Source organism: Pithys albifrons, chromosome 2 (assembly GCF_047495875.1).
Source record: "Pithys albifrons albifrons isolate INPA30051 chromosome 2, PitAlb_v1, whole genome shotgun sequence".
Taxonomy (NCBI): Eukaryota; Metazoa; Chordata; class Aves; order Passeriformes; family Thamnophilidae; genus Pithys; species Pithys albifrons.
The window spans coordinates 63,987,452-64,006,472 of record NC_092459.1 but is presented as its reverse complement, the minus strand read 5'-3'; the positions used below and the strand labels follow the sequence as shown (position 1 = coordinate 64,006,472).

The window sequence follows — 19,021 nt, the reverse complement described above, 5'->3', positions numbered from 1 at the left end:
ATTTTAAGTGAAAAGTTAAATTGTGCCTCCTCTCCCAGAAATCTGCACATTCCCAGTGCTTGACATTTTTCATTCTCATCATTTACCTGTGGTGGATATGGAACCAAATATACTAGAGAACATACCATGAACAGCTGCAGCAACAGCACCAACAAAAGCAACATGTGTTGTTGGGCCTTTGGTTTCCAGGTGCTTGAGACACAGCTGATGTTCCTTCATTTTGTGACTGCTGTCTCTTTCTCATTTCAGCTACTTCAGTGCCCAAGTGGCTATAAGAACACAGACATAAAAGATGTACAGAATTACTATAGACCGTCATAAAGCACATTCACATTTCTACAGCAATCTCTGATTCAACGGATTCTCACAGCTCATGGCAACAAAAGCACATGACCATCAACAGAGCTGGCCAAGTAATAGTTCTACTGTGTTAAAAGAAGTTTCCAGAAGACCACTTTTTAGTGACGCGCTTAGGCTGCTGTGCCATTGAATCACACCTTCACACCTATGGCTGCGCTCAAAGGACTGCTTCTTATCACTGTTTTGAACAGCAAGGCACACAACTTGTGTAGCACTTGGGAGAAAATTAGTTGTTCCTTACCAGAAGCCTATCACAGCTCTTTCCATTGTACTAGAAATACAGTGGGATGATTATTCACTTTAAACACGATCTGGAAACCGATAATTTTTACTTTTTGACTTCTTTAGTCTAGGCTGGACCAATGAAATTGATATAAGTGATATTATATAGGCACTAATAGCTGGATGTTAATAGCCAAGATTATAAGTGTCATAACCAAGAGGCTTGCTATTTCTTTGTAAATAATATGAATAATAATTACATATATCTAAAATACTTTTCCAACTTTGAGACTATTTTCTGGTCACAGATTTTTCTCTGGCTCATTGCCAGGTCTTCCTAGGTTTTATTAGGCCAAGATATTTTTCTTTCCAGTGACTTGAAATATGTGGCTGGAAGTAGTATATTATGTATTATCTAGTTTTCAAAAGAAGTTAAACATTTATTGCTAAGTTACGTTATTTAGGAAGGTTTAGATGTCAGGATTCTTCTAATGGTTCACATCTTTGTATAACAACTGTAAGCTTGCAAGAGTAATGGCTAGTAAAAACACATATAAATTATAATAAATACAGTACTTTTGCCTTTGAGAAAGTACTAACAGATTACTGTGAGGAGGAGCCTCATTTAAAACAGAAGCAGGTAAAAGATGGTTTGGTGTTCCACACTGCCAGGGCATCCTGCTACAGTCAGGACTGCTGGGGAAAGGCAGACTCTGGTTGATTTGCCACCTGGGTACCCCATGAACAGACAAACAAGCAATGTGCCACTCTACCTACACACATTCAAGTAGCAGTTGTGAGAGATTGCATTTAAAGGGTTGCTGCACTCCTGAAGATTTTATTCTGTAATAGTGTCCTTCTAGACAGCTTACACACAAAAACATGTAGCAAGGATACTAAGCTTCAGAACTTGAACTCATCCTCCAAAACTCAAGGTTGGTTTTTATTTCAGCTTAGTGCTGAAATTACTACCTTTTCCATGTACACTGTCTCTGAGTAGAATCAAGTAATTTCTGGAGTATTTGGTCAAATCAAACAATGAAGAATCATTTAACTAGCCATGATGGGTGCACCTGCTTATGCTATGGATATTACTTTTTACGGTTTATAGCTGCCCTTGCAGATTAAAATGACAAACCAAAAAAGCCCTACACCTTTTTTTTTTCTTTAATCAAATGTAAACCTGTGTTTTTAACAAGAAATACTCTGACATAACTGGAAAACTGCCCATATTTTTACAACAGATAGGAAGGAAGGAAAATGAGTTGCAGCATAATATGTAGCTCAGAGAGTGAGTGAAAGTATGAAGTCACTTTCTGCAAATTGCAGTGCTGAACTTCTGCTGACTGTGCATGATGTAGTTAAATTATTTCATAGATAGCTGTGTCATGCTGTGAATGGTATTTGCACAGCAAGTGCAATGCCTATGGTAAAGGAATTAAAGCCAGATACTTTCACAGGGAATGTTTGTTTCTTTAAATAAGACAGAGATTCTAAAAACATTTGTATAACAAAAAAAATAGTTTCAGAAGCCAGTCATATTACCCATATTTAGGTATTTGTTGGACTGTAATTCCATTCATTCCACCTGTGTACCTGAAGTCAAGCATTTTTTACACAATTTTAGCTAAATACAAAAAATGTAATATGATTAGAATCTGTTGCACTATAAATAAAGAGGTCAGAATGAAGGTTACCCATTCAGACATGATGATGACAGTGACTGTGCTGTAGTTACACAATAACATTAACAAACCACAAGATGCTGCTGCCACTGGAATAAATACCTCTTCCTTTACTCATGGCTCACAGTCACTGATTCCCTCACCTCAGCTGTCCCCTTCTCTATGTTGGCAGTTCCATTTGTGGAGGTACTTGGTGAATTGGATAAAAGAGTAGGCATGATTTAAATTTAATGAAGAGAGGAAAGGAAAAAAAAGTTTTAACTTTCTTCAAGTCTTTTTCCTGTTCACCTTGGGAAGATGTGAGCTCTTGGACCAGAGTAAAGGAAGAAACAGAACATCTGGCAGGCAAGGAGAGTATGGGGACCAATTTCTTAATTCCTGCTCACACTATCAGAACACGATGGTGAAACTGATGAAAGTTGTGCAGCTGCAGAAAGGTAAAATCTGCAACTGCAATGCCCAACACACAGCACATGGCAGAGGTGGGCAGAGTCCAAAGTGGGTTTTCACAGGAATGGTTCACATCCTCAATCCTGCCCAGCAACCACTGAAAATTCTCCAGCATTTATCTTTTGGTATTGACTGCCATAGTCAATTGTTTTAGAGGTTTTCAAGTCTGACAGGACACAGAATTGTGAGGAAATGTGGCTCTTCACTGTAAAAAAAAAAAAATTTCAGGAGAAATGGATTCCTTCCAGGCTGCTCAGAGCCCACAGGCTAGCCAATCTCCAAAGTGGGACTGCTTGTTTTGCAATGCTCGGACTGCTCTGGAGTGTTGGGAGACACAGAACCCAACCCTTTCTGACCATTATTAGAGAAAGAAGAGGGCAGTCCTTGATTGCATGTGCAGTTATATTTATATATTTAGGCTGTACCTGAAAATAACTAAATAAATAAATCCTAGAGTCACAGAATCATAGAATATCCTGAGTTAGAAGGGATCTTAAAGATCATGTAGTTCCAATCCCCCTGACATGGACAGGGACACCTTTCACTAGAGGAGGTTGCTCAGTGTTCATTCAACCCGGCTTTGAACACCACCAGGATGGGGCATCCACAGCTTCTCTGGGCAACCTGTTCCAGTGTCTCACCACCCCCACAGTAAAGTATTCTTTTCTTAAGGAGGGAAGGAAGAGTGAACAACTCCCCAAAATCCTGTATGTACACCAAGGAGAGTTTGCATTCTAGCCCTAGTATAATATGTATGATTAAGCATTAATTACAATGCCAATGAAGTGATGCAACAGGGAATATTTCTAAATTAATTCTAAACATGGATACTGTGCACTGGGACGTAGCTTCCAAGCACAACAGGGAAACATCTTCCTGGCATAGTGGAAAATAGTTATATTTAATCCATTTCAGATTCCGTTCTTTCCACAGCTGACACTGGTGTTCCTTCTAAACTTCGCTGTATCTCACAATGCATACAGTGATTTTGCTTGGCATGACTGGTGCACTGATCAATAAAAGCACTAGGCTGAAAATCCAAATAGTGTTCTCAGTGAATACATGAACAATGTTCACTCCACTGGCTTATCCACTGGCTGAAGTCAAACTTATCAGCCCTGTTCTTCTGCTTGTTTTACATTCTCTCAGAGAGCTTTTAAGCTCAAGTCTGCAGAAAATATGAAGAATCCACGCTGTGATGCAAAGCTGTAATACATTTACTGAGGATGAAGTAGGATGGGTGGAAACTTTAGTTTCATGCTTATTTTGGTTGGATTTCATGTTGCATGTTTTATTTGCAAATACCAGATGTCATCTACGCAAACCAGTAATTGATTCCATTAGATTATTTAGGATGCAGAAGCAGGAGTATCTTAATTCTTGCCTATATTTAGAGACTGAACTGTACACAGAGGGTTTATATTTAGTGACTTGGTTCAAGGCATGAAAAAGAAATTTAGAATCTTTAATTCCGTGAGTAACTCTGATGAATTATTTTTCTGAACTTAAGTGTGAAAGTTAGTGCATAATTGTGAAGGAGTAGAATGCTGTGAACTGACACTGAGTAGACCTCCTAGGATAATACAAATAGTACATACTATCTCCAAGATTTCAGTTTGCCTTCTAGCTTTTTCAACATTTTCATTCTTCCTGACACCCTCTAGCTCAGCAAATATACCAGGTGGTGAAGGAGGGCCTTTGTCCAATGGAACAGTTTTTTATCTTGGTACTCTATATATGATCTCTCAGACCATCACGTCACAGATACCAGTTTCTTCTGCTAGTTTTGCATCTGGTTCTTTGCCTCCATTTGGTGGCATGGTTTAGTAACAGTGTTATGATTCTATTTGTGCTGATAGGAAATAGGCATTGTATGCCAGCTTGCTTGACTCACTCATTCTCTTGGGGATGGGTAGGTACTATGGCCCTTGGAGCAATCCCATAATCACAAAGGATTTTGCAGAACATCTACTGTCCCTACTGTGCAGCTGAGGGAAGGAATCCAAGGGTACAACAACTGTTTATTTCATCAGTTATGAGACAGGTGGTTCTTACAAGCCACAGAGCAAGAAAGTCTGTGTAACCCTATGTGTATCTTCAATCTTGCAATGCTAGAAAAATATGATAACTAAAAAATCCTTAGAAATTTGGAGTAAGGCTTCCTGACAGTTTTGGAACTGATGGCACAAGGATCTATTTCTGTGTTTAGACAATTACCACTTATTGCTCTGGGTTCTCAGGGGTAATTATTACAGAAACACCCATGTGCAGAGCACTGTCTTGGGAAGAGAACTCAAAGAAGTAACTGACAGAAGAATCGTTTGGTTTCTTACATTTATAGCTGGGCATCCCTATTGAACAAAGACTACAGTCCTTTCAAATTCCACAGAGGACCTCTAGCAGATGAAAAGAAGGTAATTTCTGATTGGTTCCATCTCCCTGACTCCACCTCCTTCAGGATTTGTGTTAGGTTTTATATAGGTTTTCGAGTGTTTCCCCCAGAAATTCCCAAGGTGTTGGACATTGTAAAAAACACAGGCTCCATCATTTCAATCATTTTATTTCATGTCTATATTCTGATGAAGCAAGAGGAGGTTTGGGTTTTTTCTTTTCCTTTTTTTCCCATGGTCTCAAAAGCCTGTTGTTACAGTACTGCAAGTTATCTGAACTTTTGGCACTGTTTCATCGAGCTCCCTCTGCTCGTTTTGGAGCTTCTCCTTGCGCATGACCCTCCTGCAAGCATTTCTATTCCCCTCAGGATTGTGAAGGCATTCCCTGGAGAAGCTCATGAACTGTATTGCCAGAAACATCCTGAAACTACACCAGGGACTGAAAATTCTTTTATCATATCCTCTGGAACTATTATCTAATGGCTGTTTTAAAACAGAGAGATCATATAAGGGTGCAGATAAACACACTCACCATTTTATACAGCAAGGAAGTGACATTTTGTCTTTTGTCGCAGGTAGGACACAATGGCTTAGATTTCAGGACAGAATTGGTGCAGAATCAGCTACAGCAATCTGTCTTTTTTCAAATGTCTGCAATAGGCAAGAAAGATCACCTTGCATCAGAAAGGTGCAGTCAATGACTTGAGGATAGAGAGGGTGATTTGCTCTGCAGGCAAGAAACTTAGCCTTTTTTTTTGTGATCTATCACATCAGTTCTTCTGCATTGCTTTACTACTTTTGACTTTGACAATAAAGGACCAAAACTTCAACTGTGTAGCTTACATAAATTCATACCTTACACAAGCTTATTTCAGCCATACATGCGACTCTATAAATCTCTTAACTATATGTTTTCACTGTCTTAGCTGCCATTCACTGGGTACACAGATTCCAAACAAGAATTGGTTTTAAATTTAGGGAACTTGAAAGCCTTCAAGCACTAAATGTTAAGGCAGACACTATACATTTAAGACCCCATCCTGGCTTCATTTTAAGAACCAAAATTTACCCTGAGGAAAGCTTTGTATATTGTTCATTCAAGACTTTCAACTACCATTTTGGATTTCCCATGTATTTGAAAAAATCAACATTTATAAAACCAGTTACATTAACACTTCCTTGAATTTTTTAATGAGTTGTTTGAGCATAACTGGAGTGATCTTTACAAGAATTTGATTGGTTGCTTGGGTTTTAGTTTCCTAAAATAGTTAGTGGAAGAGTGACAGAGATAACCCTGAAATACTCTTGGGCTTTATTTCTCAAAGCAGTCAGGTGCCTTATTGAATTTTTAATACATAGACCTCTTTTTAACCTGAAAGACTAACCAAAAACTCTCAGAGAATGCCACAATACAACTAATGATCTGTGATATGTTATCTGTTTTAAATCCATAGTGGGATATCCTGTATGTTTTGAATCCATAGTTTTTTAAGAACAGACATGCTAGAGTAACAGAACAATGCAACACAGTCTGGATACAGCTGCCAGCTGAATAATCTCAGCGATGCATGTGCTGCCCTTGCAATGCCAAGATAGCCTTAACACAACATCGATTTTTTATTTGTGCTGTCTTCATTCACCAGGAGGAGTGTTTAAAAGGTACCACAAGCTAAATGAATACAGACCACAAGATTTTACCAGATGTCTCTGAGCTAAAAAGATTTCCATACACCTCCTGTAATGCTGAATGAGTCGTGAAATCAAAACAGGAGAACCACAGACACTCTTTTAAATGTTGCTGACCACTTAGCCATCACAGGGCAGTGGCATTCACACCAGTCACTCTGCACAAGAGAAACCTTGACATGGGTACATTCTTTTTTGCCACCAGTCCTGGAAGACCTTCGGTATTTCACAAATAAATTTGGATAGAGTAACAGAGAAGAAATCTACCAGAAGAAGTGAATTATCTTGGGCTCCATTTACTTATTTCAATGTATCTGTAGTCTATTACACAATAATTAGAAGCTATTGGCAACAATGAAATCTTAACCACACCTTAATTGATCTAAAAATAGTCTACATGGAAAATTTCAATTAACTGAAGCATATGGGAAGTTTGAAATGTTTGTATTTTTAAGTACTTGCGTTTTGGAAGTCAAGAACAATGCACAACACAATTTCTAAAAATTATTCTGGTTAACAGTACTCATGTCAGAATCTCAGCTCCAAATTTTAACAGATTTGCTTTTCTGGGTGCTTCAAAAACTTTATTTTACACGATGTCTAAGTTCAAAAAAATTGTGAGGAGTAAGAAGATCTGAATCAAGACAGAAGCTGACACACGTATTTGTAACAAGAACTTCATATTGCACACATACCCCATGTCAATGTGTCATACAGGCCACTGCACAGATTCTGGGTACTGCATGCTGAATTTAGCCCAGAAAGGGCCCACATATATTATAGATTTTAATTTTAAAAGCCTAGCTGCCTACATACAGCTATATGAACTGCTGATTTTAACTTTGATAGTCCTGTAATGATTGCCAAGGTGGCAGAACCACAGAGGGAATTTCTCTTAAGTGGCTTGCAATGCCCAAGACACTGAACAGCCCCTCTGCTGTCATTCTTATGTAAAAGGCAGGTCACCTTTTCGCAGTAACTTTTGAAATCATAGGTTTTGAATACTTGTTGGCTCAGAGAACAAGTTACCAGTTGTCATTTGTATCTACTGAATTTCGCTTTTGGAGAACTGAACACTTGAGCATCTACAGCAAAACATCTTGCTCTTCTATCAGTTACTGCAACTCAGCAAAAAAGCTTCAAGATGTACACCACTGCTACCCTACAGTCATCTTTATCTTGTCAGGTCTTTTGATCTGGAGATATTTAACTCTTTCTAAAGTCTTTCAAAGCAAGCTCTGAGAAGGTCTGAAGGCAGACATTCTATTCACTATAGGATAGGATTGAAAGAGGAAGAAATTTTGTGGCTAAGTGGCAGAAAGTGTTCAGACATTGTTTTATTTGGGGTAGAAAACTGCTATACAAATATTCATTCAAATTGAAATTGTGTAATTTGGCTGAACACTATAAACCCCTTCTTTTGTATAGCAATATTCTTTTTATGACTTTACCAGACAGCTTCTGTACTCAAAAAGGATGTCTGAGATTTCTTTTTTTTATTTTATGGTGAACTTGGTATCCTTAGGAAGCCTTGCTTAAATCTTTGCATCCTCAAGTAGATATGAATTTGTACTTATGAATCAGACATTACTGCTCAGTAACAAAACATTAAGCCTCACAGTAATGCATTATTGAAAAGTTTGAGATGGCTGCATGTGGCTTTGAAGAAGCTGCACTAAAATTATGGTTAAGAGCACTTTACAGTCTTCAGGAACATTTTATGAAAAGCAAAATGTAAAACTCATCAGGAAACCTTTTATTTTTTTAAGCATATTATTTTTATTGGTGTATGTTTGAAAAACAATCTGAGAATCCTGTGTTACATTACATCTACATACCTATTCATTGTGGCTAGGATGGCTTCCACTGACTTAAGACACATGACACCAGTATACCTTACAAACCTGAAAAGATGCTTTCCACACAGCAGGGAAATACAGATCTTGACATATTGTTGGAAAGAAGTCTTTTGTTAAAGTCTCTGACATTATTCATAAAGAGGACCCTAAGAAGACACTTGAGAACACAGAGAATTTTACTGCAGGCATTAGCACTGTAATTTCTGAGTAAGTTTTCTTCTCCTCAAAGCCATTTCTCTGTGTAAAAAGCTAGATGTCATTTGGGGGTCATATGAACTGCACAGATTCTGTACAAATTTGAGCCGAAATTTAAGAAAAAAATCCTAGGCCTAGCACAAAAATTTGTAGCAACAGAGGGTAAAGAGATTGGCAAGTGCAATCCAAATATCAAACAAGCTTTAATGTTTCTGAACTACTTTTTCAGCAGGTAAGACCATTCTGGAAAATTTTCGTCTTCAGAAATGACAGCATTTAATCAAATAAATGCACACAATTTTTGTTTATGGTGCACATGCTACTATGGGCTGAAAGACAAAGGAAGGCATTAGGAAAATTGTTTGAGAAGAGCTTTTCTGAAAGTACACTGAATATGGTTCTAGCCTCTAAAATGACAGAATCTACATTTTCACTCTAAAATGAAGACTTGCATCCTCTACTTTCAAGGCTCTTTATTTTTTCCAATTCCTTTTTGAAATAGAAGTTGTGTTAGGCTGAGCTGGCAAAATGCCAACTGCCCAACACAGAGAGAAACGGGAGAGGGAAAAAAAAAACCCAAACCAAAATCCGAAATAGCAAGCTTCTTATACTATACAAGAAAATTAAAACCAGGATATAATACATATACATACAAATGTGAGAAAAAACTGAGAACAATAACTACCGAGTCACCTAAGTGAATAATAAAGATTCCAACTACCCAAACTCCACAAAACTTCTCAAAAACTCTCCAAGAAAACTCTCAGCAAGAGAGGAGAAACATCAACAAGAAAATGCTCATTATTTCCCTAGATAACACAGCAGGGATGCTGGCAAGGCCTAATCTCTGCAGAGGCAGGGCAGTGTGTTTCACGAGTCTAAGGCAAAGACCAAAAGAGACAGAAGCTCCACCTCTCTTGCTTTTTATACTTTTTGATGATGTCAGATGATATGAAATACGTCTTTGGTTGCTTAAGTCAGGTGATGCCTCTTCTAATCTATGTCACATCCTTTGGGCCTGCTGAATTGAGGCCTAGCTAAGGCCTAGCTGAAAGTAAAGCCAAAGCTACCACAAAGTCTCAAATTCGAACAGAAGCAGCTTCAAGAAGTTTTCCTTAATACAGATTTTTTGAAATAACTGGATATCTGGTAGTCATGCTGATTTTAGTTACACTGACTTCCGAGGTATCCTCTGACATGATGTCTCTGTGTTTCAGCCCTCCTTTCCTCAGCCACCTTCACAAGTCAAAAAAAAAAAGGATAATAAATAAAATCAACAGATTACTATAGTAGGGAGAAGGTATTTGGCTGACCTGGTATAACTGAGAGGAGCAGAAGGAGCATGAGACAGAAACAGCCTCAGGGTCTTTCCAGATGGCTTAGAATAGTGGGAGGGGGTGAATCCAAGCAGTACATGCAGATGGGTTGCTTCTGATATGACACACAGGGGCAGGGATTGCCCATGTGGCCATGCTCTACTTACCTTACAGTTTCTATGAATTTCATGGCTGCAGAACTAAAGGAATACTTGCCCTAGGCAGAGAGTGGACAGACTGGGTGCACATCCACCAGTAACGAAGCTCCACCTCCCTCCCACAACCTTTGCTACTTCTGTTAAACTCCCAGCAAGCTCCTGATACTTCTGATCCTCTACTTAGTGCCAATGCTTGCTGGTCTGAGGAAGCAAGAGGAGACCAGTTCTCCCCTGTGCAAGGAACATGCTCTTTTTCACCATGCTTGGCACATGCTATTAGAATCAGCTGTTGTTCCTGTGCTTGGAAAAGGTTTGTTGTCTCAAATCCTGCATTTCTACTGGTCTGAATCTTTTGCTGTACTTGCTTGTCCTGTGTCTGATGCTGGTTTGTTTACCTCCATATGGCATGCAGCAACACTCACTTTTCCATCTGCTTCTACCAAGCTTCATGTCCTTCATGCTCTATCATGTGTGAGGCCAATGGGATCCTGTTCTGTGTCAAAAATAGTGTGGCCAGCAGGACCAGGACAGTGAACCTTCCCCTGTACTCTGCGTTGGTGAGGCCACACCTTGAGTACTGTGTTCAGTTCTGGGCCCCTCAGTTCAGGAAAGGATATTGAGGAGCTGGAGCGGGTCCAGAGAAGAGCAATAAGGCTGGTGAAGGGACTGAAGCACAAGCCCTATGGGGAGAGACTGAGGGAGCTGGGGTTGTTTAGCCTGGAGAAGAGGAGGCTGAGAGGTGACCTCATCACTGTCTAGAACTACCTGAAGGGAAGTTCTAGCCAGGTGGGGGTTGGTCTCTTCTACCAGGCACTCAGCAATAGGACAAGGGGGCATGGGCTCCAGCTCTGTCAGGGGAAATTTAAGTTTGATATCAGAAAAAAATTCTTTATAGAGTAATCAGGCACTGGAATGGGCTGCCCAGAGAGGTGGTGTATTCACCGTCCCTGGAGGTTTTAAACTGAGACTGAACGTGGCACTGAGTGCCATGATCTGGTAAATGGACTGGAGTTGGACCAAGGGTTGGACTTGATGACCTCACTCAGAGGTCTTTTCCAACCCAATTGATTCTATGATTCTATGATTCCCACTTATAAAATGAATGTGGCTCTTTTTCAGTAGCAGAATAGTTTGTGGATGTGCTGGAGTGAGCACTGTGGCCACATGCTTCCTCAAGGTTTTATTCCATCCTTTAAGTGCTGCTCTCCCCTCCCCAGGCTCTGTGTTTCTTACTGCTGTTTTTGAGACTTGACTGTGGCTTCACCAGTGCAGAGAGAGCTGGGAGCCACTGATCACAGCCACCAACATGGGACAGTCACTGCGAGGAGCTATCAAGGGCTCTTTTCCCTCTTTCTGCTATTCAGCAAGTTACAAGGAAAAACTGGCATGAAATAAAAAGGACAGCTAATGAGAGTGGTAAAATGGGGAAATGACAAACAAATATGGAGGAAATAGAAAAGAAGTGAATTTACCTGACTAAATCTTGGGTTAAAACCATTTTGGAGCAAGGAATTAGAATGGATGTCAAAGCAATGACAAGCTATGTGGCTTGAAAAACTTCAAACTTTTAATGGGAGGCTTTTATGATACAGAGAAGACCAGGCACACAGCTTTCAACTACTGTGTGCCTTGAGGTATATTAATATGTTAACAGTGGAAATATTTCAGCAACAACATTTATGTTGATCAAACATAATGATAGAAATGATAGAAATTCTACCTAGATCTCATGGAAAAAAAAGAGACATCTCTGCACAGTGCAAGCCACTGGTCTAGACCCTGAAGTTTGCTTCTAAGGCTCTCTGAGAGCAGAAAAAAAGCACCACAGGACTTTTAAAAGATGACACTGTGCCCTTCGAGCTTTGATTTGTACTCACCTGTAACAACCCAGTGCAGTGGCACAGGATGCACTCAGCTGATAACAGTGACAGACTTTCATGGAACCATCTGCCTCCTCCTGATTTACAGCAGTGTCCTAGCTCAGTTCCTTTCCCATTGCCTCCTTTCCTTCCCTCTCCTGAGGTCACTTTCTTTCCCTGGCTAAGATGTCTGTCAGTTCTGCTGTGAACTTGATAGGCTGCAGAGCAATGCAGCAGGCAGATATGCGTCTAATGCTGCTGCAGCAAGACTCACTACAACTCATCTGTCAATACCACAGGGCCGCACAGGAAATATAAAGAGATTTGTGAAGCAAATGAAAAAAATCAGACTTCCAGGTTAAATCCCCTTGCCATTACAAGAGCTTTCTAGAACTTACTGTCTTTTCAGTAAGAGAAAGCAAGTTTCCTTTTCATTGTCCTGGTTTTATCGCTTCCCTTGCTGCAAAGATTCCCACGTACAAAGCTGCAGCCTCCTCTGTGTACCTCATCACTCAAGCACCTACCTCAGCTGCCTGAATGGTCACCATCTTCTTTGTTCGCTTGCCTGGAAGAATGGGCTTCTTGAGAGCTACTCACAGGTAACTTTCCAACTACTACAAATTCATGTGTCTATTGATGTTATTTTATAACATCAGATAGTGGACAGCCCTAACATAGCCTGTCTCCCCTAAACAAAGAGGTATGATGCAAGCATGAACAAAAGAAAGACATAAATGTCTGAATTATACAGAAAGTGCCTAACAGTCAAAGTGGTATCTCTCAATTCATAGAGATTCCCAAAATACCACACTGAGGCAGAGGGCTTGAGATGTTTTTAAACTAGTGTGAGAAGTCACTAAACTAGTTAGGATGTTGTGTGTTGGAAGGAATGTATCAAGGTTCAGAGAAATAAAACAAAACCAATTATAATTTCTTCTCCTCTCTTTTCTCTTCCCATGGTCATTTTTCATGAGTCAGTTTTACAAAAACCATATCCCAACCATTCCAGTAAACAAATTTTTATAGCAAGATGTGTGTGTGTTTTCATATTCACCAACAGAAAAGAATAAATTGTGTATAGAAAACTTACAAATTACAAAACAAAACAAGGTACCAGTTTTTCTTCCTTTTTTTTTTTAATTTTTAACCCTATCAAGTATGTGGGTTAACTCTTCTATAATGGCTACAAATGCTAAATAAAAATTTGCATGGAAAGAATCTATCATTTTCCCTTCTTGGAAAGGATATCTTACTTTGGAAAGCAGACAACAATAGTAAGTAATATTCCAGAAGTTAATTTGTTCCTCATCTTTTTTGTACGATGGTATATATTTGATGCAATATGTGCTCAGGGAAGGCTGGGCACTATTGCATTTTTTCAAAGCTGAAGAAGGGAAAAAGAATAGTGAATTCCTTGCTGCCCAGAAAAGAGCAAAATACATCCAAACACAGAAATCTTTTGAAGACCACTTATAAGTGTTACAAAACAGTCTTACATAAAAGATCTACTTTTATCCATTTTTATAAAGTTTAAAGAATGGAACTTAAAACTACTCTTCCATAATAAAAAGTCAATGATTTTTAATAATCCAAGTCTATTTACTGAATCAAGGTAAAAAAAATCTTCTAAAACACAAAGGACTGAAAACATTTTGTGAAAATGTAAAACATTTGAAATCTCTGGAAACATGCAAATTTTGGTATGAAAGTGCCATGCCTAGTCAAATCCATTTACAAGCTCCCTCTTCTTATGCTGAGCATTAGCACAGATTTGCAATCACCAGCTACGTTACAGTAAAGTAGCTCTTCCACTTCAGTGTGCAATGGGATTGAGTAAACCAACCTAATTTAGACAAATAGATGCCTGAAGATATGTAAACAAGACCTCTTGAAACACTGTTATCACATTGCTGAGTGAAGCCTGATGTGATTGTCTGGTCTAGCACCCTTTTCCAATAAAAGCTCTGCTCACTGGCATTACAGCCTGATGTCCTTGTTTAGTGCCACACAGATGACAGACTCCAAGAGAGAAGTCCATAGGCATCCTTTTATCCAATATTTCATCATTAAAACAAAAAATTCAGAGCTTTGCAGAAAGATGTATATAATCTCCAGCCAATGAAATATACTTAGGTAGCTGATTTTTGCTGAATTTTAGAAAAATTATGTCTCTAAAAATAACAGAACAAGGTAATGTTTTAATTTAAAAGAACTGTGCAAGAACTCTGGGAAGGTTGTTCACTGTATGCATAAGGACAGCATAAATGGATTAAAAATAACTATGGGCATGGCACATCTGGCCCATCCAGCTATATGCAACTCTACCTTCCCCACAATTTTCCAGACAGCCAGGTGTACCATGACTTGGACATTGAATCTTGATCCAAAATCTCTTTGAAGACAGGACCTTGCTGTGAGATCTGTAAGAGGATGGGGAACACAGGAAGCTTGGGAACAAGCTTGGGTACAAGGTCTGGTTGTACTGAGACCTCACACACCAATTCTTTCTGAGTACCTTCTCAGCCACAGCAACTCTTCCAGCAGCAAGGATTTACACCAGCTCTGTTGACTAGTAAAGATTAAGCTTGTAGATCAAATCTGAACAGACTGGGCCTGTTCAGCCTCAAGAAGAGACAACTGAGAGGGGACCTCATCAATGTTTGTAAGTATCTGAAGGGAGAGTGTCAAGATGATGGAGCCATGCGCTTCTCAGTGATGCCAAACAATAGAACAAGAGGCAATGGGCAGACGCAGATGCTGAGGAAGTTCCACCTCAATAGGAGGAAGAACTTCATTAGTATGCAGGTGACCATGCAATGGCACAGACTGCCCAGAGAGGTTGTGGAGTCTCCCTTGCTGGAGATGCTCAACAAACTTCTGGACACAATGCTGTGTCCTGTGCTCTAAGATGACCCTGCTTGGGCAGGAAGCTTGGACCAGATGACTCATTGTTGTGCTTTCCAACCTTACCCATTCTGTGATGGTTCTATGATTCTGTGATTCTGTCTGCAAGAGCTTTAGAAGGACATCTCTTCTTCACTTGCCTGTTGAGATTTCTTTTTCCAGGCACTTTGGTTAATTTTCTGCCTTTGAAATTTTCTCTGAAAGTTTGACCTGTCATTTGGTTGAAATTGATTGACATACACGAAGTTAGTGGAGAGAGAGTGACAGGCAGACACAAGGTCTCATAAGCATCAGCAGCTTAGGAAAATGAAAATTCATAAATTAGATGAATGTGAAGATCTTTGAGCAGTATGGCCTGGCTGGGTAGCCTACCACAAAATAGTAAATTCCCGTTTCTCCAGCCACAACTGAGATCCAGAAGCTACCTTCTGTCACTGAGGCAAAAGGGCAAGGGTGTTGGTGGGAAGGGGTGTGGAAGGAGAAGAGTAGTGCTTGCTTTCTAGCAGCTACATTGAATCTAACAGAGCTAGACTCCTCTATGTTTTTTGGGTGTTTGCTTTTTTGGGTTTTTTGTTTTTTTTTTATGTTAGGACTATTTAGGCTAGATCCAGTCCTGCCAATTGTGCAGCTTAATCAGAGATTTGGGGAGTAGAAACAAGTTATGCAATAAAACTAGAAAATACGGTTGAAGCTTTGCAGCAGGCTAAGTAGTAGGTTTAATATCGGAAACTAGTTCAGCCTCTTTTAAAAAAAAGGCAACAATTAGAAACAAGGTTTCTTTAGAGTTTTTTTGTTTGTTTGTTTTAGTCCCCAAAAACATAAAAGTTCAAAATATTCCAGCTGAAGGGCCTTATCGAGCTCTCATTTCAGGTCAAAATGCTTATGGCCTGTTTTTATTTGCCTCAGCTGATTCACCTGAGGCATAAGGTAGAATATGTTGTTCTACAATACTTATGTGTAATAAGGAACCAGTTGCTTTAAAATCTCCACCCTAGCTATTTCTAGTATCTCTTCTTCCAAACCCCTTTACAATAAAAGAATAATGAAGCCTTTTTTTGAGTGAGCAAACTGGAAATTAGGGCACAATGCTATTAGCAACCTGAGCCTGTTATGGACCAAGGCCTGTCTTTCCTCTCATGAAAAATACATGTTCTGTATGATAGGACTTTCAAAAACATCCAGTGATTGCAATATGCTTTGCTCACTGAATGAACTCTTAAAAGCTTCTCTAATTTGAAGCAAAGTGAAGATGAGGCTCTCATCCTGAAGAAGGTGAATATCTCTGAACATATTCTTAAAACCTTAGGTATATTTTGGAGACAGTCTTTTAAAAATGCATAAATTACAGAAATCTGCATGGAAATATTTTTATTAACTGCAAAGGTATCTGTGCTTTAAGCATTAGACATAAGGTTGTTTCATACTGGTGGCTTCTAAGGTTTCACAATGTGGATCAGAGCTTCCTTTGACATTCTAGCTCTTTCATGAAGCAAAAAAACATTACATTTGCTATAGTTAAATAAATCCTTAACCTTTGAGGAAAAAGATGAATATTTAACACAACTGTGAAGACTCAGAAATCTACTTCATGTCTTTCATTGTTGATACCTGTGTGATGTGCAACTCAGAGCAATGGTAAGTAAGAACAGAGGCTTTACAGAGGGACATTAAACACAATATTTCTCAATAGAGACCACTGCTTTGTTTCAAGATCTCTCAAACTAAATTATGCTTTCCTGTTAGGTTTTATATTTGACTCGTGCCTCTTGCAAAGTTTTGGTACTTTCAGTGAATGTACAACTAAAAAAAAAACAACTCAGCATTTATTCCCAGCACACCCAACACAAGTAAGCATGCTTAATGCTAGTCTCCTAGTCCTTGCTAGTTCTAATGCACATCTCTTGGAGTGGTGTCATTCCACATTACAGACAAAGAGAACAAAAAAATCCCATTAGTTACACAGTTATGCTTGGAGAAGATTGATGGAGAAGAATTGCCCTGTGCTGCACAGAGGAGCTCACATATGTGGAACAAATGAGGCTGATACAGCAGGCACATGTGCCACCTATAGAACATGTGGAGGCAGAGGTGTCCAGGTTACCATTACACTGGAGGCCACCTGAAGCCTCTTCTGAAAGGAAAACAGCTTATGAACAAAAAGAAAGATATAACAGATATTAGCCTGAACTAGAATGGTTTCCCCAGCAGTATTACAGGTGTTAGTTGCCTTTTCTCTGTGTTATTTAGCTGTCCTCTTGTGGGGCAAAAGTCACAAGAAAAACTCTATTTCTAGTTACTTGTTAACTATCTGTTGCACCTGTCAGCAGTTCCAGCACTGTACTAACTGTGCATCAGCATTTGACACTGGATAACTGAGAATTCCATATATTTGTAGTTAATGATCCATTCCAGGGATATCTTGTACTGTAAGTAAGCATTCTTCTGTTCACTGAATTTCCTAAAATTTGCTGAGTCTTCCTAAAGGGAAATACCAACACAATTCCTTTGTTTTGTCCACACTGGGCAGCCATGCTTATGCTGTTTGTAGGGTGCTCCTCAGGGTGGACTTGAAGTTCTGAATATTGTCCTATCTCAGGTCTGTTTCTAAATGTGTTTTACATCTGCCCTCAATTTCCATAGTATCAAACTCCTGTTTATCATTCAAAATTTCAGCCAGAGGCACTTCCTTTGCCCATCAATAAACATATTGATAAGAGGTAATTATGGATTTTTCAGTAGGGCAAGAGCCTTGCCTTAAATTGCAGTCCTAGTGTGCAATTGTATCTAAATTCACTTTCCTAAAATTACCTTTGAAATACAGACCAGTCATTAACTCCATTTTTACTTGCATGTAATATCTTGTTATAAAACACATCGCTTCTGAGGCTCATTTTTGTATATTGCTCCTAGTTTGAACATAGCATAGGTCGTTAAGCACCTCTCCTCAATTTATCAAAAATAAAAAAAACCAACAGATTCTTCAGTACCCTCTACTTTTGGAAACATGAATTCTCCTGCCCACCTTTCTTTTCAAATAGCACTGACTACCGCCAAAATGAAAGAATGTCTGAAACTTTTCTGTTAGCCTTTCCCATTTCCAGACTTCCAGTTCTCAGTGGACAATGACCTGCTCCTTTCTTCCATGGAGCTGGACTAACAGGTTCCATTACTATTTTTGTCCTCTCTGGACTGATGCCTGGCTGTGGGTTGGCATCCCTTGTGAAGCCCTTGAGTGTCCTCCCTTCTCCACACCCAACATGTAGCTCCATCCCTGGTTCCAGCCCACCTAAGGATGCCGCTCCATAGAAGGAACTACAATAATAAGCACCCCTAAAATTGGCTGACATAACTCCACAATCAATTCTTACTGTAAGAGGGGGGGACATGGTGAGGTTTTTCCTTTTTAATGTAAATGCATCTGCCACCCTTCAAGGCCATGCTTTCAACCACAAGCAGAAGTGGTTAAAGGCATGTTGCCAGGTAATTCTTTTCAAATTAATTAATCATTACACATAATTTGAATGTAGTTAATGAAAGTGATGAGAACTTAGAAGTTGTGTACTCCATGTGCTCTGACAGAAAAGTTAATTAATTGAACCAAAAATTGGCTTTTGAAAAATTATTCAGATGATGTTGCTGGACATTCCTACTCAGGTTCTTGAGAAGTCACCAGGTATCTTACTTTTGAACTTCCAAATAACCTGCTCTGTCCTGAAACACTTCTTGTGAATTGTTTAACAATATTCACAACTACGACTGTACCTTTTTCCAAGAAAAACAGACTCAAATTAAATGCTGCTGCTCACATCAGATATTAGACAAGCTTTTCTAGAGATATTTTTAAGTTACAGAGTTTTAAAAATACAAAATATTCGGCAGAAGGCAAAAGTTGTGTCTTGCTGCAAATTACTGAAAAACATTTCATGTGGCTCTGCCA

At 39.2% G+C, this 19,021-nt stretch overlaps 1 protein-coding gene across 5 annotated transcripts in view; it reads right to left on the bottom strand.

The window, feature by feature from the left end:
* The window catches only part of RGS17 (regulator of G protein signaling 17), a 73,009-nt gene that overhangs the window by 28,362 nt on the left and 25,626 nt on the right, over nucleotides 1-19,021 (bottom strand). For all 5 annotated transcript variants that reach the window (XM_071549296.1, XM_071549297.1, XM_071549294.1 and 2 more), the window contains exon 2: nucleotides 126-269. In XM_071549296.1, coding sequence (XP_071405397.1) covers nucleotides 126-244 — 119 coding nt within the window. In that variant the 5' untranslated portion in view covers nucleotides 245-269. The remainder of the gene's footprint in view (nucleotides 1-125; nucleotides 270-19,021) is intronic.